Below are 24,423 nucleotides of genomic sequence, written 5' to 3' on the forward strand. Positions count from 1 at the left end.
TATTTTTGTAGATATGTGTATTTTATATATCTCAATGTCTAAGTGGAGATCAGTCACAAGTTGCTTTCCTCAGGGGTCAGTATTTAAGACTGGCACTGCTCAAGAACTTTGCCAGTGACATGGACAGCTGGATTGAGGTACCCTCAGCAAGTTTGATATTGACACCAAGCTGTGTGGGGTGGTCAACGTGCTAGAGGGAAGGAATGACATCCAGAGAGACGTGGACAGGCTGGAGAGATGGGCCAATGCCAACCTCGTGAACTTCAACAGGGCCAAGTACAAAGTCTTACACCTGAGTCGGGGCAACCGCAGTCACAGCTACAGGTTGGGCAGAGAGGGAATTGAGAGCAGCCCTGAGGGGAAGGACTTGGGGGTGTTGGTCGATGAGAAAATGAACATGAGCCGGCTTCAGTGTGCGCTCGCAGCCCAGAAAGCCAACCGCATCCTGGGCTGCATCAAAAGGAGCGTGACCAGCAGGTCGAGGGAAGTGATCCTGCCCCTCTGCTCTGCTCTTGTAAGACCCTACTTGAAGTACTGTACACAGTTCTGAGGCCCTCAACACAAGAGGAATGTGTGCCTGCTTCAAGCAAGTCCAGAGGAGACCACAAAAATGATCAGAGGGCTGGAGCACCTCTCCTAACAAGAAAGGCTGACAGAGCTGGGGATGTTCAGCCTGGAGAAGGCTCTAGGGAGACCTTCAAGCAGCTTTCCAATACCTAAAGGGGTGCTACAGGAAAGCTGGAGAGGGACCTTTTACAATGCATGTAGTGACAGAACAAGGGATAATGGCTTACGCTGAAGGAGGGTAGGTTTAGATTAGACATAAAGAAAAAAATTCTTCCCTGTGAGGGTGCTGAGGCGCAGGCACAGGGTGCCCAGAGAAAAGCTGTGGCTGCCCCATCCCTGGCAGTGTTCAAGGCCAGGTTGGATCGACCTTGGAGCAACCTGCTCTAGTGGAAGGTGTCCCTGCCATGGCAGGGGGGTTGGAACTTGATGAGCTTTAATGTCCCTTCCAATTCAAACCATTCTGTGATTCTGTATTTGGAGGGACCTAGAGACCTTGAGCAGACGGAACACTGTCTTCATGAGCATGCACGGCTGGTGTCAGATTAACTGTAGCACAGCTTTTCATAAGCACTGCAATTGGGAACGAAAGTGAGTAACTACAATTATATGCGCATCTAAAAATATTTTGAATGGCAGATACTTTTGTTCATAGTCTATGTTTAATAACCAGCAAGTAAACTCTGTCAAACATTGTCTTCTGTGGTTTTTTAAATGTATTTTATTTCCTATGTTTAAATTCTGTAATATTGCCAAAGCTTCTAAAACCAATTAGTTATTAATGCTCCATTAGTTTGATTCAGAAGAGATTCCACTTCGAACATATCAGTTGTTGTTGTATGTGATTTCTATAACACTTTAAAGACCGCAGCTTCTCTGGACAACCTGTGCCAGTGTCTCACCATCCCCACAGCGAAGAATTTTTCCTCCTATCTAATCTAACTCTTCCCTCTTTCAGTTTCAAGCCATTACCCCTTGTTGTATCCCTACATGTCTACGCAAAAATTCCTTCTCCAGCTCTCTTGCAGACCCCTTTAGCTACTGGAAGGCTGCAACAGGGTCTCCTTGGAGCCTTTTTGTCTCCAGGCTGAACATCACCAAAACTCTCAGTCTGTCTTCATAGAAGAGGTGCTCCAGCCCTTGGACCATCTTCATGGTCATGTTGAACTTCCCATCAACCAATACCCCCAAGTCCTCAGCTCAGCCCTTATTTGTGTTTGGGATTTGCCCAACCCAGGTGCAGGACCTTGCAATGGCCTTGTAGAAGTGCATGTTGTTTGCACTGGCCCACCTCTGAAGCCTGTCATGGTTTTTCAACACCTGCACAGAAAAAAACCCTACCAGTTTTATTCAAACTGTGTTTATTCTGAGAGTTAATGCAAGCTTTCACATTTCTAAAGCTGTATATCTATTACCTTTCATATGCCTTCCAAGTACACGTTACAGAAAAAGAACATGGGGAAAAAATAAAATCAATCTTTTGGGAAGCTACAAACTAACTATTGTGTTAGAAGGGACTTTTAAAAGCCCAATTTAGTCATAAATCTAGTGAACGCATGTTGTAGTGTCCCAAACCTAAATAGTGTATAGCAGAATTACAGCAAACTGTTAATGTAACACTTCCAAAAGCATCTTTCACTTAAGAAGGAAGACAAATAGTCTGAATACCTCCTCTATACTGTGGATAAAATACAACTAAGTCTTGAAGCCTTCTCTATGTTTCTAATTGACAGAATGCTTATCTGACATCCTCAAAAGGATTTTACAGGACTGGACACAAAGATGGATGTTTCCATGCATATAATAAATAACACATTTTAGTTGTTTTGACAGCTGTAAGCAAAACACGTACTTAGGAATGTTGGTAATAACAAAAAAGGAGAACAATAAAGCTACAAAGCTGAAAACAATGCACAGAAGTTCTTAAAAGGGATCCTGTCAGTCAGGTGAGTGAATGGTTTATATAAAAGTGGCAAACACATGTCTAGTGCTAAAATAAACAGTTTGAAATTATTCCTGAATTCTTTGATGAAAAGGCACTATAGGAATTTATGGATGAAGAATCCTTCAATCATTATATAGGAACTTTACTTGATTTTCAAATATATACACCTACTTTCTGCCAAACTATTTTTATGCATAAGTATTAACATTACAAATAGTAAACTGTAGATATATACTGTATTTTCATAAACAAATTTATATTTAGCATAAATATACACACACAAGTCAGGAGCTGTATCAAAGATATTACAAAAGAAAAATACTTTCCTGTTCTTTGGTCACTATTCATTCATTTTCTTCTTTAAAACTATTCACAGACTAAATGTAGGTGATGTTAATACAGATAAGTACACACAGGTATGACAAATGATGGTCCTGGGAAGAAACGTGATGGTAGTTCTAAAATGCTGTAGCTGTCAGATGCAGAGATTCTGCATCAAGGTAATCAAATAACACTAAATATCTTTCACATAATAATCATCCTGAGCAGTTCAGTCTTAGACCAATGACTAATTTTATACAGTGCCAGCACAGACAAAACTACATTTGATTATACAACTTAATTCTGATTACCTGGAATAGCTTCATGGGCTGTCAAAACCACACTTATAATAGGATTTTTAGCTCCTGAAACCTGCTCAGTCTCCTTAGTTGATGGAGTTTTCTCTGTTTTCTGAGCTCTGGGCCTCTTTGGAGTTTTCTCTCGCTCGTCTTCCTTCCTGTCAAGGTCAACGTCAGAATCATTACCTGAAGAGCAAACATCAGAAAGAATGTGACTATGCACAAAAGGAATGCAGGTAACACAGTCACTTACACTACAAGAAAGAATTAGGAGAAAGTTAATGCCCCTGTAGAAAGAAATACAAGTTACCAAAACAAGAGGTGCTGCATGAGTTCCTAAAGGGGAACTTCTTTCACCTCAATTTAAGAAAACTAATGTGATACTTATGCAAACAGAGAAAATAGGCAAAATAAAGACAAACAACCCAGAACTGTAAAACTGGACTCTCAGAAACATTTGTGTTTCTAAATTATTTTGTTGTTACTGTGGGTTTTTGTAAAAATTCTACAAACTGTGAAGAATTTCTTATGATTTCACCATTAATGAACAAATTATTTTTCCCCTTCCTACATGTAATTGTCCTGATGACTTTAGAATTATTTGTCCTAGTACTGGATTCATTACCTATCTTAGTTAATGGAAAGTCACCCAACAGCCTCTTTTGATTATGCTTTTTTCTCCCCACTATTACTGTGAATCAATAGCCAGAAACATACTTTTCTTTTTCAGCATCGTTGCAATAATTACGGTTCAAAGCAATTCTTTGTTCAACCCAACTCCTGACATGTAGAAGTGCAAGCTTTCAAAACAAAGAGTTACATAATTCCTGTTGCTATTCAAAATCATAGGATCACAGAATGGTTCGGGTTGGAAGGGACCATAAAGACCATCCAGTTTCAACCCCCTGCCACGGGCAGGGACACCTTCCACTAAACCACGTTGCTCAAAGCCCCGTCCAGCCTGGGCTTGAACACTGCCAGGGATGGGGCATGAATGTCTTCAGCTTCTTAAATGGGATAACATTTGGACCTACTAACTAGAAAGCAATGCAACAGTTGTATTTAAAACACTCATCTGAAATAAGAATAATCAGTAATGAATAATCATAAGTTGTTTCTTGAAGCTAATTCTTCCTTAAAGCAAATGTTTATACATAAAGAATTTGTATAAAGAACAAATACAGAGGGCTGAAAGTTTATATCAACAAAATTTCTTTATATTAGATGAAGTAGTGCATTTCTGTGTGTCCTCAACATAAAAAGGACATGCAACTGCTGGAACAAGTCCAGAGGAGGGCCACGAGGATGATCAGGGGACTGGAGCACCTCCCATATGAAGACAGGCTGAGAAAGTTGGGGCTGTTCAGCCTGGAGAAGAGAAGGCTGCGTGGAGACCTCAGAGCAGCCTTCCAGTATCTGAAGGGGGGCTATAGGGATGCTGGGGAGGGACTCTTCATTAGGGGACTGTAGTGACAGGAGAAGGGGTAACGGGTTCAAACTTAAACAGGGGAAGTTTAGATTGGATATAAGGAAGAAATTCTCTACTGTGAGGGTGGTGAGGCACTGGAATGGGTTGCCCAGGGAGGCTGTGAATGCTCCATCCCTGGCGGTGTTCAAGGCCAGGTTGGATGAGGCCTTGGGTGACATGGTTTAGTGTGAGGTGTCCCTGCCCATGGCAGGGGGGTTGGAACTAGATGAACTTAAGGTCCTTTCCAACCCTAACGATTGATTCTGTGATTCTGTGATTCTGTGATTCTGTGATTCTGTGATTCTGTGATTCTGTGAAATGTGCTAGATACAAAACCAGAAGGAAACAAGGTGTGTAGGTCAGTCATAGGCAGAACTGTGTACACCGACAACTCACAGTAACTTGATGCTAACCTGCAAATCTGAAATTCATATTTACAATACCTACAATGAGCAACAACCACAAACATTCAAACACACTCAGCCAACCAACTTTCTATGGAGTTGAGGTTTTTACCCCAGCTTCCAGTTTCTAGGTTATAGAAAACTATGCTCTCCCTTGAGAGGCCCCTGCTCTTCAGTGCTAATAGTTTCCTCAATTTTATTAGATAACTTCTTTGATAGATGCCTCTTCTCAACTATCTTTTTCTCTGTAAATTTCTAAGATTTTGGAAAATATTGCTGCTTTATAAAGAGTCTCATTATGTCCCCATTTAACTCCTTAATAATATTGTAAATTATTGATGTTGAAACCACGTAATTCTAACCTGACACTTCTCTGCAACACTTCAAAGGGATATTTGAATATAAAGACGTATTTAGATATGAATATAAAGACATATAAAGGCACTGCTTGTGCAGCACTTTCTTTTGGTGTGATGAACAGGGGTGAGAGGAAACAAATACAGTTTTCCACATGTCCTTCATGAAACAGCCTCTGTTAGCTTATCATCAACAATAAAATGAATTTCACAGCAGGACCAGGCCATCAATAGAAGAAATAAGTCTCATCAAGAATCAGAATATAAAGAGAACATAAAGCTGCTTATTAAATTGTGTTTCCCTAAGGCTGCATCACATACTGTTAAACAACAAATACAAAGATTAATCAGGCTAATTACTCTGCTTTGGTTTAGTGGACAGTGGGAGCTAGTGATAGTATGGGGGGAGGAAGGGGGAGAAGATTTGATATACCTGTGGACAAGACTGAAAGTCACTTTTTGTATGTTTTAGATAAAAGAAATCCACTACTATAGATTGAAAGGAAAGCTGTGATGAGGACAACAGAATATTCTCCATTTGGCTTGGGATCACATATTAAATTCCTAGTAGGCATATGAATAGAACCCAAGCCCTCTACTCTTAAATCTCTTTCTAACCATTAAAAAGTAAGGGTCAGTTTAATGAGAAAATAAAGTGGTTGAAAACAAACGACAAAACCATTTTATTGCCTTTTCATGCTTTTCATGTTAACTTGTAACTCTATTAACTTTTGAATATTGGAATTCTACTAAAAACAGAAAAGAAAGAAAAGGACAAACCCCAGACTTGATTCTGTCAGTGATCCACACTGATGCATAACTACTACCACAGTAATAAGCTAACAAATGTTTCATGCTGGTTTTCTTTCCTAATGTGCCTCTATCAAGCAGATCAGTTTGCTAATTCCTTCAGTTCAACCTAAGGTAAATGCTGTGGAAAAAAACATGTTACAATAAATAGATTTGATTGATTCCCTGCTTTCAAAACACAACTCCAAAAACGCTATTTAAAATAACATACAAAATTGCAATATACCTATTTCTTTACAGAAGTGTTGCTATTCCATATGCACAGAAATCTTGTGCGCAGGTGCCAAGTGCTAAATATTAAGATGATGGTCATGTGAAAATACTTAAGAAACCCAAACCTGGTGAGTACTTCAAAGAAAGAACTGAATCTCAACTTCCATCTTCTCAGTATGAGCTGAGAACATTCAGCAACTAACAGGAATACTACACTCAGTATCTGCAAAGATGAGAGGAAGGTACTGAGTGTCATGCGAAGTCCCTTAACACAGAAAAGCCCACATAGACATTGATCAAAACCAGGCAAGTGATAAAATACAACCAATTTGCTGATCATACATCTTCAACTAGTGTTGAATATGTTTGTGAATAAACATCCTCAAAATTTTTTTATATGGAAAAAACCCCCTGATTGTTTCCTCACTATATAGGGGTGGAACTAGATAGAATCATAGAATAGTTAGGGTTGGAAAGGACCTTAAGATCATCCAGTTCCAACCCCCCTGCCATAGGCAGGGACACCTCAGACTAGACCATGTTGCCCAAGGCGCTGTCCAACCTGGCCTTGAACGCTGCCAAGGATGGAGCATTCACCACTTCTTTGGGCAACCCATTCCAGTGCCTCACCACCCTCACAGTAAAAAATTTCTTCCTTACATCCAATCTAAACTTCCCCTGTTTCAGTTTGAACCCGTTACCCCTTGTCCTGTCACTACAGTCCCTGATGAAGAGTCCATCCCCAGCATCCTTGTAGGCCCCCTTCAGATACTGGAAGGCTGCTATGAGGTCTCCATGCAGCCTTCTCCAGGATGAACAGCCCCAACTTTCTCAGCCTGTCTCCATACAGGAGGTGCTCCAGTCCCCTGATCATCCTCATGGCCCTCCTCTGGACTTGTTCCAGAAGTTCCATGTCCTTTTTATGTTGAGGACACCAGAACTGTACACAATACTTCAAGTGAGGTCTCATGAGATAAGACGAGATAACCTTTAAGGTCCCTTCCAACCCCATTCATTCTATGATTCTATTCTATAGAATGGTCAAGTCCAGTTCTGATACTTAAACATTAGATTTTATTCACTAATCTAATGCATGTTGATGGCAGTGTCTCCATTCTTCCCCTGAGAGCAACAAGCATCTCCCAGAAACAATCTGTTGATATGGAGCTGTGGCTGCACGTGTTACCAGCACTTTTTACTACAGACGTAACTATTTCATAGTGTGTGCAACCTGAACAACCAACAAAAGCCCTCTATGAAATCACCAGATGAGAAAAAAAAACCAGCATCTTCACCCTCAGTGATAGCTGCCTTCTTCCTGAACTCTCTCTGCACTAAAACCCACTGAACTATAAAGTGTGCTTTATGAAATGGTTAATAGGGAGAGACAAAAGCATGTTTTAATGAAAAACCAAGAGTTACAACTTTGACCACAAGGGCTCAAACTGCCTTTCTGTAATATGGGACCATCTCATCAGTAACTTAGCTGTCTTACAGGAAAAAAACTACTTAAGAGTTAGCACTGTGGATTAGAGCATCGAAATAAGTGTGCCTCTTGTAACTAGAACAACCCACCCTCTATAGCACAACAATTCCTGCCGTATTATAAAGGAATATAATAACTTATTTTTAAGATGATTTATGAGAAAATAGAGTATCTGCAACTTAGAATAGCTATGCCAAGTCTCCCAAAGCAAGAAGAGTCTTTGCTTGGTCCTAAACAGATTTATTTAGACAAACTGCTTCACTTTGCATCTCTCTTGCCAAGAAGTCAGTTGGCACTTCAATTCAGCAGATGAATAAACTGGCCTCCCCTATCTAGCAACAGGCATTTTAAATGCCTGCTCCTGCTTCTTCAAGAATACAACACTGTGCCTGTGTCTTGTAACACATTTAAGGAACGGTCATGTCAGTGTTGACGAGTAAAGCTACTGTCAGCTCTGAATTAATCACGGCTTTCAGAGTCCTGTCGAACTAGAACTGTCCCATGATTCTATTTGTGCCATTAACTGAAGGTACTGCTCTCTGCATTCGTAACTGGATGTAGGTCATCTAGCAGGCACAGCTACACATCCTTAACTGGCATATTTTTAAACTACGCTTCATTCAAACTACTATTTTTTTATCCCCTAAAAGATGCTGGTATTTCATAGTAGCAAGGGAATAGTATGGGGAAAAAAACCAAAAAGGAAACTGGCCATACAAAATGAACACATGCAATTGCTTCTGCTGCAGAGATTGACATGATATTTGCAGGGGGAAAAAAAAAAAAAAAAAAAAATCACTTAAATCAGAATCCATCTGATGGCAAAACCATTTTAAACTAAGGCCAAAAGTGCTGTCTTTAAGAATGGTGCAGGCTCTAATTCAGCAGGAATGAATGGTTCACTCCGAGGATCTATCCACTACTGTAATCTGTCTTCCACCCAAATCACATTCCCCAGCCATCAAACGTCCTCTCTTATATCTGCCAGAGATTCAGCTCATGGTGCAGTGTGGGAGAGGGATGGCAGTTAAAATGATTACTTGTTGTCTATGCCTCAAAACAAGCAAGCTAAGAGGCAGCTGCTGGGGAACTGATTCAACCCAGATACAGCCAAACGCCCCAAACCCATCCCATCCCAGTGGTGAAGGCTGAAGCAGCTCCACTTTCTGGCTGGGAGCAGGCACAGTGAAGACATGTCAGGCTTCCCAGGTCACAAGACAGAAGAACCTCTCTGGGATCATCCTTCCTCACCTATGTGTGTTACTTAGCGATGTGGTCCTTACTACTTCTCATTGCAAAACTGTAATCCTCTTTGTGAGAGACAGAACAGTTGCTGATGTGGAAGCAGCACTTCAGGGAGTTTAAGACAATCATTAGTACAATAAACATGTCTGCCTTGTCTGGCTTTACTCTCAGTTTTGCTTCAATGTGCTTTTTGTGCTCAAAGAAACTGACAATTCCATTCCATTTGAAATTAACACTGAGGATTACAAGTCATTACCAATCAGGTCACAAGATGGAAACAGAGTTTCACAACATGCTTCAGACATTTTTGTTGGATATGTTCTTACCTCCATCTCCTTCTTCCTCTCCTTCACTTAAACCAATAATGCAGATATGCTTCCTCAGCTGACGTGTGTTGGAGAACTTCCGATTGCATTTCCTACATTCTAAGCTGCCTGGTGAGACTTCAGACAGTTCTGTTCCTTCTTCTGTCCCAGGCAGAGTCTCTTCACTTGGAACAGGGTTATTTTCTGCCACATCTTCATCCACACAAAACTTCTTAGTAGAGCCTTTTGGTCTGCCTCTTTTCCTCTTCGCTACAAGAAGCTCTAGAAAAAGAGATTTAAAAAGAAACTACAATTAAATTCCGTGGCTAATCAGCCAATATCAATCTGATCTGTGAAAAACAGGAATAGTACATTAAGTTTGACAGCCTCTATCCTTAAAGCTTAAAGAAAGTTTAGCTTCACACAAACTTATCTGAAAACAGTGCTATTTGTTGGTATTTCTGCTAGCTGCAAAACTGCAAATTTGAGTTACTGAGATTGGCAGATATCAAAGTGTCAGTTTTACAGGAATTACACTGCAGGCACTCTTTTAGGTTGTTCTATAACTGTATCAGCATGCATATTCTACAAAATCGATCTGCTCTGTTCTGACACTCAACAAAAAGCCCTTTCAATTTAAAGCACTCTCAAAGAAATGGCTCAAGTATTGACATGTATTCATAGAAAATACATGTCAATGTATACCTTTGTTTGAAAAACAAAAGCTCATTGTTCTTTTACAAGAAAACTGAACAATATTTTGCATGGTTCTTTATTAACACATCTTAGTCAAAAATTGGCATAAAAATTTTTTGGCAACAAATAAATTCCAAAAGTCATCGAAAAAAATGTTTCCTTAGTGAGTATTTCAAGTTATTAAATCTGAAGTCATTAAAAATTCTTAATAAATACAACATAATTTCCCATTTTTCCCTCAGTGACATGGTTTCGCGGTGGTCTTGGCAGTCCTGGGGTAATGGTTGGACTTGATGATCTTAAAGGTCTTTTCCAACCTAGCTGATTCTATGATTTCCATATTTCTGTAGAGGAAGTACTGGTAACATCAATGAGATGTAGTGAACACAGAAACTCATGGCAACATAAAATACTTCACGCTACTTCCTGATGATGATTTCTCTCATCACTGCTGTAGTTACCTCAAAAACCGCCTTGCTATCATCCACTCACAGGTGTAATTGTTGACTTCACTGACCAAACCAACTAGATCCCAAGGAAACTTTTAGTCAACAAAAGCAGATAGTCAGAGGGAAAGCGGGAAATTTCCAGATAGCGATCAAGTTATCTTAGGAGATTTCTAAGTTACTTCTATTGAATAGTTTGATACAATGACAAGAATCAGTCTCTATCAGTCTCTTTCTTGTTAATCATTGAGGTTGCTTGCTTGTGTTTTTATTTCCTTACACTGTGTTTCTTGAAGAATTAACTGATTGTTATTGTACAGGATTTGGTTATTTACTTTAACCTTCCTCTTCTGCAAGAAACTGTCTGTTCAAACAGCAAAGCCTAATAGCATTTAAATGGGTTTTCTAAAGTCTTAGCAGACATCTGGTGAAGTATTACATCTACTGCCTTTAGAAGGAAAATTACTGTGCATTGAAGGACATGGTTTAGTGGTAGACTTGGCAGTGCAGGGTAAACAGTTGGACTCAATGACCTTAAAGGTCTTTCCAACCTAAATGATTCTACAATTCTGTGAAAAGAGCTTGCCTGATGTTGTATGGAGAAACAGGACAGTCAGGCTTCCTCCAGGATTTTAGCATTCTTTTTATCTCTTGTTAGACAGTTGAGCTCTCAAATTAGTTAATATTTGCCTTCTATAGTGAAGAAACAGAGAAAATACCTTCAGAATGCGGTTCAGATCACATAAGGCCTGGACTGTCTCTGGATCCCAGGGTGACCAAGATCCCAGTTAAAGAACTTTCAGTTATGTGCAGTGACTTCCAGCTTTGAGAATGAAAAAGAGCTTGATATCATTGTAATTGCCAAAAAACCCCGGAGCATAATGTGCATTATATGTGCTGAGTGAAACACGGGAGGTGTGAAGTTCCTGTCAGCCATCACCTTTAGAATATCAGAGACAGGCAACATACAAAAATCTTGTCAAGAACTCTGTAATGCTCAGGAAAAAAAAAGCAAACTTAAATTTTTGGCATGTTTCACCTTAAAGCAGTCACAGCAAAGAAGTCCCTTAAAGCTGTTCTTTTACACCAAAATAGTTGCAAATGTTGAGATTTGTGCAAAAATAGAAAATAAAGTTATTCTCCTCAGAATTTCATGCTTTTACTGTTGGTTTGAGGGCTTCCTTGTTTGGATTTGGGGGTGGGCTTTTTTGTTGTTGCTTTTCACAGTGCAGATGCGATAAGTATGAAATATGTCTTCCGGGTTACACGAGAGAAATGCCCAGTAATCAAGCAACTGTTGCAGTTCTAAAAGCTTGAAAGTATCTTGTGATTATTCAAGCTAAGAAAGACTGGTCTATGCCACACAGAAATTGTGCCTCCTACAATAAACTTACATTTCTTCTCCTCCTATATCAGAAACCTTCACCAGTATATATCAAGAATAAAGATTAAGAACTATATAGGGTTTTTATTGAGTATTCATCAAGCCAATAGCCTACCTTCTGCCTGATAAATGGAGACCGACAATGTAAAAGTCTGAAAAATCATGAGAGAATATTAAATAAAATACAAACCCCAAATAATTTTCAAGTATATGTGCCAAAAGACCTTACTAAATTGGTTGAGTTAGAGCATATGGAAAAATGAATGACCTCAAGAATCTTAAGTGAAGATGATGCGATAGAACAGGAGGTGGTGGCAGCATCTTATTCAAAATCTGTTCAAAATTTCCTTCACATATATGAGGCAAAGAAATACCCACATACAGGGAGCACAGCTTTGAGTTAATCATGTAATTAATATCAAGTGAAAAAGAAAGCATTCTGTCTTGTCACAGGAGTGACTGAGAACCTGCCTGCTTAAATACCGAATCACAGAATCATAAATGGTTTGGATTGGAAGGGACCTTAAAGCTCATCCATTTCCAACCCCCTGCCATGAGCAGGGACACCTTCCATTACACCAGGTGGCTCCAAGCCCTGTCCAACCTGGCCTTGAACACTAGCAGGGATGGGGTAGTCACAGCTTCTCTGGGCAAACTGTGCTACTGTCTCACCACCCTCACAGTAAAGAATTTCTTCCTAATGTCTAATTTAAATCTAGCCTTCTGATAACACCAAAAGCCTCATTACGAACAGGAAAAAAACCAACCCTTTCGTATGTTTTGCAATCCTCCATCGCAGTGTTTTGCATTTCTGTGCTACTGCACTCCAGTGCAAGTAGTTTTGTCAATTATCAGCCAAGAGAGGTGATTTCTATGATACCCAGACTGTAACTGTCTTCAAGGTTTCATAATCAATAAAGCATGCATCCCATAGTGCAGATATAGCCTGAAACAATTAATGATCCATGAAGGAATAATATTATGAACAGCTGATGCTAGGGTCTCTAATGCTGTCCCTCAAATCATTACCAATCAGACTAAGCAAAAAAAAAAAAGCAGAGTTCTGACCAGCACTTTGAAGAAGATGGAGATCACAGTGAGAAGTTATGAAAGAAAACCCTAAGCACAAGTGGAGTATGAGTGATTGCTGTTGACAAGTAAATGTCTGTCATTTCCGAAACAAAGATGTCACACTCCAGTGCTGAACCCAATACGACCGATGCATAATTTGTATGACAGCAACATCTGCCTAATACCCTTGGTTCTACTTGATAGCAAAATGCAAACACCACCTTATCAAAAAAGCTAGAACAAACGATCTGAATAGATCATGACCTAACTATGGGAAAGTGGCGTGACTAAACAAAATTCAGCAGGGAGCTCTGCCAATAAAACAACATTAGAGTAATAACCACATATTACTTGCCTAACATCCTACTTGTTCACAGGACTTATAAAATCATCAATTTATTACTCGGGCAGAACAAAGAGCTCCATTAACAACTCAGTGTTCACTCGTTTATACCAGTTCTGGAGGAGCTACAGTGTTTACCAACACTTGGAAGAGAAACTGTGCTTTCAAATGGTAAGATGTTCACCTATCAGTCAACGAGTACTAAAAGGGAGTTTCTAAGACTGCCATTTATCAATCACTTCTACTTTTAGAGACATGACTGAATTACCACAAAAAGGGTCCACTGAGAAAAAATTTATAATATACATTTTAGAAGTTTTATCATTGCAGATTCCATAACAGGAGGGAAAAAATGCCTTGGAAGAACTCTCCAAATTCCCTGTTTCTCTAAACAGAACACAGGAAATAATTGAACAGGACTTTAGAACAAACTACCCTCTTCTCTGAGCAATCTGTGTGATGGGAAAGAAGAGATATTAAATGTATTTCTAGAATACAAGTTGAAAACTATCTGAAAGTGATTTACCTTGACAGTCTTACTGACAGCAGATGGCACAGAGCTGGGCTACGTAATCTGAAAAAGGTGGCACCATATGATCATATAAGGTGCTGAAAAGTATCCACCAAGAATAATGGAAAAGGTAATTTATGAATGTGCAACGTAACAGATGAATGTTGTATTTTACATAACTAGATTTGCAAAGTTCTTAACAGCTGCACATGTCTAATTTCTGCTGCTTCATATCATAATGGGAATTACATACTATTCTCATAAATGTACAATGCATGCTTAACAACTTATCATACAGAAAGTGCAGACACAAATGCAGATAGACCTTTAGAGAAGAGGCTTTTTACTAAAAGAAGTGAGAATAAGCTACACAAAGTACTAGTCTCGCTGTACTCAGAAATACAGTTTAGTGAAGGGATAACAGGAAACAAAGATTTCAGAAAGGAAGATGCATTCTGCATGCCCAGGAAATTCATTCTGTACAACTGAAATAAAATTGGAATGGTATTTTGAAACTTGACATACATCTGATATTTATTCATCATCTTCTGATGCGCTATTAATTTTAGGCATTGCGTAAAATAGTAATTCGGTGCAGTTTTTCCTCACCAACCATCTGAAGAAATAGCAGCTATAGTTGAATACTATATGACTATTATTAGAAATAGCTTCTTATGTTAAGGAAGTTAATATAACTGCTGAATGAATGCTGGTAAATAAATTAAGAAGCATCACATGCTTAATGATAAAAAAAAAAAATCTATTAAGTATGATATTAGAGTGGGTTTTATTCATGACCACATAGCTTTTAAAATCCAGAAAACAATGACTGGAATATCGTAGTAGTTTTGTTAAGGAAGAGGTTTGCCAGCAAGATAAATCCATTGCTCAGTAAGGGCCTAAAAGAAGATATAATTATGAATTTTGATTCACTTTCAGACTATTTCTAATATTACAAGGGATTGCAATTATAATCAGTTAAAAGTGGAATGAATGTAGCTTCTTCCATTGCAGAGTAAAATTGTTCTGTGTAACTAATTCGACCTTTGACTACCAGATTGCTTTACTTACCAGTGCCAATATCAAAGCACAGTTATAAATTACAAATCATGCCACTTCTTTTTTGGAATAGAAGTATTAATATTATTTGAATCACAACAAACAAGTTAGATAACTTAAAAAGCACACCACCATTCCTAAGCCTCAAGACATGTCCCGATCCATGGTGGCCTGGTAGCTTTCTATTGCTATTACACAGCTCAGATTAAACCTGTTGGATGCAGACTTTGCTATACCTGACATGGCCCAATGTCATTATTCCCTATCACATGCTGAGTTTATCCACATCTGTCCTCTGACCTATTCTGCATTGAATGAAAATAAGGGTGGCAGTTGTTTTATTAAAAAACTAAATGACTTTAAAAATTACATTCTTCTCAATGTATGAACTTACCTTCTCCATCTTTGTTGATGTTTGTGGGTACTGTTAGTGGTTGGAGAGGAATAATGATGTCATCCACATTGGTCCCTTCTTCTGTATGCTTCTCGGAGACATGAGACAGCAGTTCAGATTGATTTGGTGAAAATAAGTTACAAAGCTTACACATGAAGATGGAATTGATTCCTGAAAAGCAAGTTTAAAATGAGCAGTTAATCACTTGTCTATATTACCAGTAGTTGTTGAGGTTTTGGTTCAGCTAACCCAGTAACTATCAGTTAACACACTTAACAGACAGTAATGAGCTGAAACAAAGAATGCTGCACTTTATACTTCTTTCAAATATAGGCTGAAATTCTGTAAGACACCAAGTCCTCGTCCAGGTTCATTGTGTATCACATCAGTATAAATGCAAAACACATTTTTGTTTACAAAGCAGCTCTGAAACACAGTTGGGCTCCAAACCCTTATTTCTGTCCATAAGCCTCACTGTTCTTTCCCACATGTACTTCACCTTTCTACTTACTTCATATAAGCAAGTCTAATTTCTCTGATTACCTGTGTAAGTACTGGAAACAAAAGAAGGAATAAAATGCTGTAAAACATAAAAGGAAACTTTTGTTCACTATAACAACATTTTTTAGAAAATAAATATGTATGATAAAAACTGTATGTTTTGATGTGTCATTTTTGCCTTAGCATGTTACCATGAGCGTACACTGTGAGTTACAAATGTTAAGTGCGTGGTTTCAGAGATCATCACCCTTAGATGTGGCTCTGCCACAAATGAAAGGGTGGGAAGGAAGCTTAAAACATCTGCATTGCTGTAGACCACAAACTGTTGCATCACACCACAGTCACAGCTATGCAATCACAGTCTTCCTTTCTTCCTCTGGGCATTCACTTCAAGAGTTCTACAAACAAAGTTTTCTCTCCTTTTATCCCAATATTTGCAAAACAATATCAGGCCTCATCTTGACCCATCTACATGGAGAAAAATGGGCAGAAATAAGAGGAAAACTTAGGAAGGGGAAAAAAGGTTTTGCTCTCAAGATATACCTGTATATTAGCCTCAGAAGCAATATTAACATTAATTATTGCTGTGACAAACCAGTTCTAGGAAAAATTCCCACTGATTCAAAGAAAACCCAAAAAAAACTAAAAATCTTCAAAAGAGCAGCAAATTAATAATTCCATGAAAACTTTCCTTGGTCAATGCTTTAAACAGAAACTTTACAGAACTTTTTAGCCAGAACTTCACGGGTTTTGCTGGGTTTTTCTTTTAATTCACAGGTTCTAGAGTGTGACTTGAAAGCCACAGAAAGTAGGCAGCAATAAAGAGGGGTTAATATAAAGTCAACAGTTCAGAAAAACCCAGCTAAAAATAGTTAATTCAGAGACTTTGTTTGCTTCCTAAAACTGCTGTCATTTGTTTTAATGATTTGACTTTTCAACAGTCAGCGGCTCCTTTCAGTGTCTGATGACACCTAACAATAGCCAGGAACCAATTTTAACAGCCCACTTCAGCTACAGACCTAACCTCCTCATCCAGAGATTGGTTTCAACTGCTCCTCTCCCTCAGTGTCCCTAAGGAAAATTAGGGACATCAAACTGGAAAAACCAATGCTATTTGAGGTACAAACCAAACCCAGATTAGCCGGATAGGTAGAAAACTAAAGTGCTGTTTTGTGAATTTGGGGATGAGGCTGGAGGGGGAGAGAATCGGAAAGCTGTATTTTGGGATCTGTTTTCAAAACAGCCACAAGTAAATATCACAACTCCTATTCAACATTGCTTCCCTCCTTCCATGACACAATTGTACAGTTCATCCCACTCAGAAAAATCCATCTTTAAGGTGTTCTGAATGTTAAGAAAAGCAGAGCTGGCTCTCTTATATTTATTTGCACCTAACAAGACACCTAACCTTAGCACCTATAACAAAAGCATCCTCATCTTTGAAATAATACAACTGTTTCAAAAGGCAGGGTATGCCTTCATCTCTTTGAAAATGTATCTGCAAAACAACACAAATACCTGTTCCTGTTGTTTGAAGCACTCTATATTACACACACAGGCAGCTCTGTAATGGATAATACACTCGACATGTTCTTAGGAGCTCGGCAGGGCTCCTTGTCAGGCATTCTGCTGTCTTGAGCACACACATTTCTATTTTGATTGCAGTATGTTTACAATGGAAAAGTCCCTTTCAACTAGTTCAGCTCCAGACAGCATTATTCTTTTATTTAATAAGAGTAAGAAAAGTGAATGAAGCCTGTTTCTGATGCAGTAGATAATTGTTCTCTAAATGTAAATGCACATTTAAAATTCACACTATAAAACCTATGAGCATTACCTAAAGGTTTAACTAACACTGAACATGGATATTCCATTATCTGGATGACACTTCTGGTTTGAGGTTTTATTTGCCACTGTTTCTGCTTCCTGATCTGCTGGTTGTTTTCTCAAAAAGTTCAGTCTCAATGTTTTGTGTTTCCTGTCTCCTCCTTGAACAGCTATAATCAGCACTCACACATCACTTTCCTTCTCACTCCTCCCACTTGAAGACTTGGAAATGAGCAGAATCATAGAATAGTTAGGGTTGGAAAGGACTTTAAGATCATTCAGTTCCAACCCCCTGCCATGGGCAGGGACACCTCACACTAAACCATGTCACCCAAGATGCTGTCCAACCTGGTCTTGAACACTGCCAGGGATGGAGCATTCACCACTTCTTTGGGCAACCCATTCCAGTGCCTCACCACCCTCACAGTAAAGAACTTCCTCCTTATATCTAACCTGAACTTCCCCTGTTTAAGTTTAAACCCATTATACCTTGTCCTATTGTTACAGTCCCTGATGAAGAGTCCCCTCTCTGGTACCCCTTCAGATATTGCAAGAATTCCCAAAAGTCTCTGTGGTTGTTTAAAGTGCCTGATTACACAAACCCATCAAAAAGAAGTAAAGCTGGAACAAAACCAGGGGTGAACAGACCAGGTGGCAGAGAATAACATTAGTGAAGGTGCAGAGAGCATCAAGAGAATATGCAGAAGATCCATGTGCTTTGCTCAGAGGAGAGATGGAAACAAAACCTGAGTAAAGAAATTATTTCAGGAAGAATGGCTGGAAAAGGAGGTCAGATCATAGAATCATAGAATGGTTTGGGTTAGAAAGGACCTTAGCATCATTCAGTTCCAATAACCCTGCCATGGCAGCGACATCTTCCACTACTAGACCATGTTGCCCAAGGCTTTGTCCAACCTGGCAGATAGCAGAGGATAAACCCTGCTGATCACAGGCCTAAACAACTAGATTAGAAGTAAGCAAACAGTAATTGATTAACCAGTTGCTAATTAGGTGGTGCAGCAATAGAGTAATGAATTATAGTCAATTAAGTGTAAAAATCAAATAAGCAAGAAGTTAATTAGCTATGCAGAGACTCAATGATTAATTAATGAATAATTAATGATGTAGGAAATCAACAGAGCAATTAATTAGACAGCAATTAAATATGCAGAGAAAGAAAGGCACAGTAATCAAGTGTGCAGGTAAACAAACAACAGGAATTACAGCCAAACCCAAATGGGAACATTCCCTTCACTAAGCACACTTTGTGTTAATCCATTATCTTCACTTTGCCCATATAAACTGTGCTAAAGGTACACTGAAACATGTAACACCAATAGTTTTCTTCTTACATGGAAAAGAGAAAAGTTAAGCTCTATGTGAAGTTATTTTGTTTTCATTTTTCCAAAGTTCCCAGCATATTTCTCAATCTTTTTTTCTTTACATTGAGCACGAACACAGCAAAGGGAAATCAACAAATGGATTACTAAAAACAAAAAGAAAGTTGCAGACTAGCAAGCATGTCCCTTGATTTCCAGCCCCCTTCACAAAGTATAAAAACTACCTATGCTGTTCGCTTTAAAGCTGGATTGGGGAGGAAAGAAAGGGGGAGAAAGAAGCACTTATCTTAGAAAATCACTGAAATTAATGCTATTTATAGTAATCAGGTAAGATATTATTGACATTGTGCACTCACAGGCCAAAAAGTGCACCTACACGTAGAAAGCCAACCATATCCTGGGCTGCATCAAAAGGAGCATGACCAGCAGGTTGAAGGAGGTGATCCTGCCCCTCTGCTCTCATGAGACCTCACTTGGAGCATTGTGTGCAGTTCTGGCGTCTTCAACTTAAAAAGGACATGGAACTGTTGGAACAAGTCCAGAGGAGGCCACGAGGATGATCAGGGGACTGGAGCACCTCCTGTATGAAGACAGGCTGAGAAAGTTGGGGCTGTTCAGCCTGGAGAAGAAAACAGAAGGCTGCGTGGAGACCTCAAGCAGCCTTCCAGTATCTGAAGGGGGCCTATAAGGATGTCGGAGAGGGACACTTCATTAGAGACTGTAGTGATAGGACAAGGGGTAATGGGATCAAACTTAAATAGAAGAAGTTTAGGTTAGATATAAGGAGGAAGTTCTTTTATGTAAGGGTGGTGAGGCACTGGAATGGGTTGCCCAGGGAGGTTGTGAATGCTCCATCCCTGGCTGTGTTCAAGGCCAGGTTGGACAGAGCCTCAGGTGACATGGTGTAGGGTGAAGTGTCCCTGCCCATGGCAGGGGTGTTGAAACTAGATGATCTTAAGTTCCTTTCCAACCCAAACCATTCTATGATTCTATGACATATGTACTTTCAACCACTGTATGGCAAAAACTAGTCCAGATTTAAATAAATATTTTCACAGGAAGCACAGCAAGGGAATATTTTTTCCATCCCGTGCAATGTAGGACTATGGTTTTAATACCTTCAAGCAATGAGCGCTGCTTCAGTACTTCAGTAAAATGGAAGTAACTGCCAGGTGCAGTTTTCTATCTTACAAAAAAGGATCTTTAAATGAATCAAGTTTTGATTACACCCACTTGAGGTTATATTTAGCCATGAATTTATTCCTCAAACCTCTTCCTTGACCTTATGGCATTTTAGTTATTTTAATGAAGATGTCAATATAAAGTAATTTAATTTCTCTTCATTTGATAGAGTAAAAAATTAAATAACTCAATACTTGTCTCCTGCTGTTTTCTCTATTTTGATTCATACAGAAATTAACATGCAGGATTATGGCAGATCTCCAAATTCAAAGCATTCTCTTCAGTAAACATTAAGGAAAAAGTGTATCAAACATGCCACTATGTGCTATTATTAGAACAGCATCACAACAATCCCTGTTCAAAACTAACTGTGCTAAAAGCAGCAGGCAAGAGAATAGAAACCTATTTTAGGGCTTTCTTCATCTGAATTTGAACCACTCCAAACAGCAACTATTTTTAATTCACCAGCATAAAGTAACTGCTCAGACCAACCCCCCAACACAGAATATACCCAAAGTAAAGGAGCACCTGGCCATGTCTGTGCTCACTTTTACCTGCTGACTAAAATCAGGATAATTTAATTCTCTTTAGTTAATTGCCACAGGAAGGAGGGAAGTTATGGCAGTGTTGCTATAGGATGCACTCCTGCAAAAACTAAGAGATGGTACCAAGATCTACATTGCTTAATATGACTTTATAGAAAACCTAATTATACACACTAAGTATTTCTTCTAACAAAGCCACAAGCTTAGTTTAGCAGGTAAACTACATCTATAGAGGCTCTCAGACATTACAGAGAGCTGTGTAAGACTAAATTACACTGATGTTTGTGAATGTTTCTGATTAAGAAATGAGGTGCATTTAAAAATCTAAGCAGTACAAATATACCAGGACAGAGAGAACAAAAGTGGGGGGAAAAAGCACTTGGGACATGAATGCATAATGGTGCTGTTGTGAGCAGAACCAATGCATAGTGCTGTACATACCAAATGGAACAGTACAAGTTGAAAACAACATAGAGAGGAGCATCACGCTTTAGCGAAATTTAAGAGATTATGAAAATACTTTTAAATTACAGTCTGAAGGACAGGTGACCACAAAGACTGAAGTGATTCATCTTGAAGTGGTAAAATCATGAAGACTGTTTTCAAATGATGACATAGAAGTTAATAAAATTTTAAGGGAAACAACAAAGAACAGTAGGAACAAAATCTGTTTACCATTTCCTTACAGTTGCTTGTAAAAAGACAAATGTACATACTACTACGATAACACAAGAAGCCTGATAAGGTATCCTGTAGACAAGGTGGTGAGGCACTGAAACAGCCTGCCCAAAGAAGTGGTAAATGCTCCATCCCTGGCAGTGTTCAAGGCCAGGCTGGACAGAGCCTTGGGTGCCATGGTCTAATGTGAAGCATCCCTGTCCATGGCAGGGGGTTGGAACTGGATGATCATTAGGTCCTTTCTGATCCAAACCATTCTATGATTCTATGATTACTGACAAGACATACATTCAAACAAGCTGCTGAAAAATACTGTTGTGATGCCAGTGGGACATGACCACCTTAAAATGTTGAGGACAGAAAGTACTGTTTATGAAGCAATGCTATCTGTTAGAAGCAACTTAGGGTCAAATCTAATTACCAGGCTGTTTTAACAAGTAACAGACTCCCTGAAGAATGAAATACTCACATTGCACAGAAATGCAGTGTTAGGACTACATGAGGGTAAGAATGACTGTGACTCACTGAAGGGGATAAAAGAGGTTACAATGACATATAAAAACAATCTATTGTAGGCTTCATTTATTGGTTAAATGTCAGGTCAGGACAGGATGCCAAGATTAAATGTTTAGACACCACTAATGAGTAGTCTCCCAGCAAGCAGTCAAGGAAACTAGGTAAGGAGAAACAGCTCTTAACTTTATCTAAAGAAAACACAGGACCCCACTCAAGGCAGCAGTACTTGAGAGCTACTTTGTAACCATGATTAAGGGAATACTCAAAATGCTTTAAAAGTGATAAAGAGCAAAATGTTTGCGTTTAACTTAAACAATGTGAACTATATAAAGATAAAAAGAGTCTTTAACAAAACAAAAACAAACCACAAAAAGGACTAAAAAGGTTCCAAGAGTTAAGTCCTTGAAAGCAGCATTTAAAAGCATCAGATCTGATGCTAATCATCAAAGGTTTTAGAAGTGGGAAGAAAAAAAACCCCTATCACACAGCTAAATAGCAGTGAAAGAAAACTTTAGTAGAAGAAAACATCTTTATAGAGTTTTGTCACACAAGAATACATATACAGATTGTAAATTTAATGTAAAACCATAGTAAGGCAGGTCAGTATGGATAATTTTATCTGCTTGAAAATACAAAGCGGCATTTTTTTAAAGCACCTCAATAGTAACAGTCCTGCCCAACAGCCCCTGTAGTAAGAAGTAATCTGTGTATGAAAAGACCCTTCAAAGAAGAGGAACGCATAGCAAAAGAGGCTTTCTCAATTTGCTGTGCTTTCTAAGGGTTTGGAGAGGTTTCCTACAAAAGATCTCACAATTCTGGCAAACACTTTAACAAGAGCCTCAAAATGAAGTTAAGAACTGCACTACTCAAACCCCAGACCTTACAGTTGCAATAGACAGTCCTAGAAAACAAACGGTCCTGTAATACAAATGCCTGAAAAATCCAGGAGAGAAGTCCATACTGGGCTTACATCTTTGGATACTGTTCCTTTATCTTGAAAAAAACAACCCAATCTAAACTGAATTACTATTACTACCAATAAAATAATCCTTAAAAGGTCCAGCAATAAGGACAATGAAAACCAGAGCACAATTCCATACAAGAAACAGCTATATAAATTAGCATTTTTCTGCTTGGAAAGGATTGAACTTAGGAGTGTCGAAAAGGCAAAGCCTAAAATGAAGAACTATGAAATCATATGTGTCATGGAGACCACAGCAGATTATCTCTCTGAAACCACCATTTGCTTTTTCAGTTGATCTCTTCCTGCTGCTGCACTGGAAAAAGCAGAGAATGTAAAAGGACACAGTTCTGCAGGTAAAGGTTAGTTGGGTAAAGGTCTGCTTGATGTTAAAAATTCTTGGGAGGAAAGTCCATCAAGAACTAGGAAGTGGACAGACTCTGCTTGGGGTTCCACAAGCCCAGAAGGGCTTGTACTGTTCTTACACTTGCCTATTTGGACACCCATCAGGAGGCACCATTAGAGACACACATCAGGCGTGCCACAAAATTAAAGATCCAGATATTGATACTTCAAGAATCACACAACAGTTTGGGTTGGAAAGGACCTTAAGATCATCCAGTTCCAACCCCCTGCCATGGGCAGGGACACCTCACACTAGACCATGTTGCCCAAGGCTCTGTTCGACCTGGCCTTGAACACTGCCAGGGATGGAGCATTCACAATTTCCTTGGGCAACCCATTCCAGTGCCTCACCACCCTCACAATAAAGAACTTCTTCCTTATATCTAACCTGAACTTCCCCTGTTCAAGTCTGAACCCATTCCCCTTGTCCTGTCGCTACAGTCCCTGGTGAAGAGTCCCTATCCACAGCATCCTTGTGGGCCCCCTTTAGATACTGGAAGGCTGCTACGAGGTCTCCACACAGCCTTAAGTTGCAGTAGAAGCATTACACAATGTACACTTTAATGTAGGTCTGTCACTCCATCATTCAAACACTACAATATTTCACCAGCATCACACAGTACCTCTGAAAATCTCCAAGTATTTGACATAAAGACATCATTATCTCCAATACAGAGGTAGACAGACTAGTAACAAGCTAGAGTTCTGCTTTTTAGTAAACCAATTTTAGAATGTTAATTCCAGTTACTGAAAGACTGAGCATCCAGGTTACATTGACTGTATTCAGACTTAAGATATGACCAGAAACCAGAACTCACCCCATACCACGAGCAAACAGCCACCCCAACAAGAAAAGGGCACAAGGCTCTTATCCGATTTGTGTCCTCACGCTCTTACTACAACCAAACATATTTTATTTAACTAGTCTGCTACTAGATTTGTCAAAAGAAACTTGCTTTTAGAACTACTGAAGCTTAACTAACTGAGGCAAATAAAAGCATATGTATTGTTTTCCTTTTAGCTTTACAAATGCTACTGGGAAAAGTTACGTAAAGTTCGTCAAAAGAAGCCAATGAACTTTATATTGGCTAGAATATACAAAATTCAGAACCGGATTAAAAGCTACGCTCTAATAACTAGAAAATTAA

The 24,423-nt window shown here is 39.0% G+C and overlaps 1 protein-coding gene across 4 annotated transcripts in view; it reads right to left on the bottom strand.

Moving 5' to 3' along the window:
• The window catches only part of ZFAT (zinc finger and AT-hook domain containing), an 83,299-nt gene that overhangs the window by 55,915 nt on the left and 2,961 nt on the right, over positions 1-24,423 (bottom strand). For all 4 annotated transcript variants that reach the window (XR_013956317.1, XR_013956318.1, XR_013956319.1 and 1 more), the window contains exons 2-4: positions 15,321-15,491; positions 9,438-9,698; positions 3,142-3,315 (exon numbers count right to left, since the gene is read on the bottom strand). Coding sequence is in view for 1 of the 4 variants with exons in the window: in XM_080611920.1 (XP_080468046.1) it covers positions 3,142-3,315; positions 9,438-9,698; positions 15,321-15,491 (606 nt within the window). In the remaining 3 variants the exon portion in view is untranslated. The remainder of the gene's footprint in view (positions 1-3,141; positions 3,316-9,437; positions 9,699-15,320; positions 15,492-24,423) is intronic.

Source organism: Psittacula echo (assembly GCF_963264785.1).
Source record: "Psittacula echo genome assembly, chromosome: 2".
NCBI lineage: Eukaryota > Metazoa > Chordata > Aves > Psittaciformes > Psittacidae > Psittacula > Psittacula echo.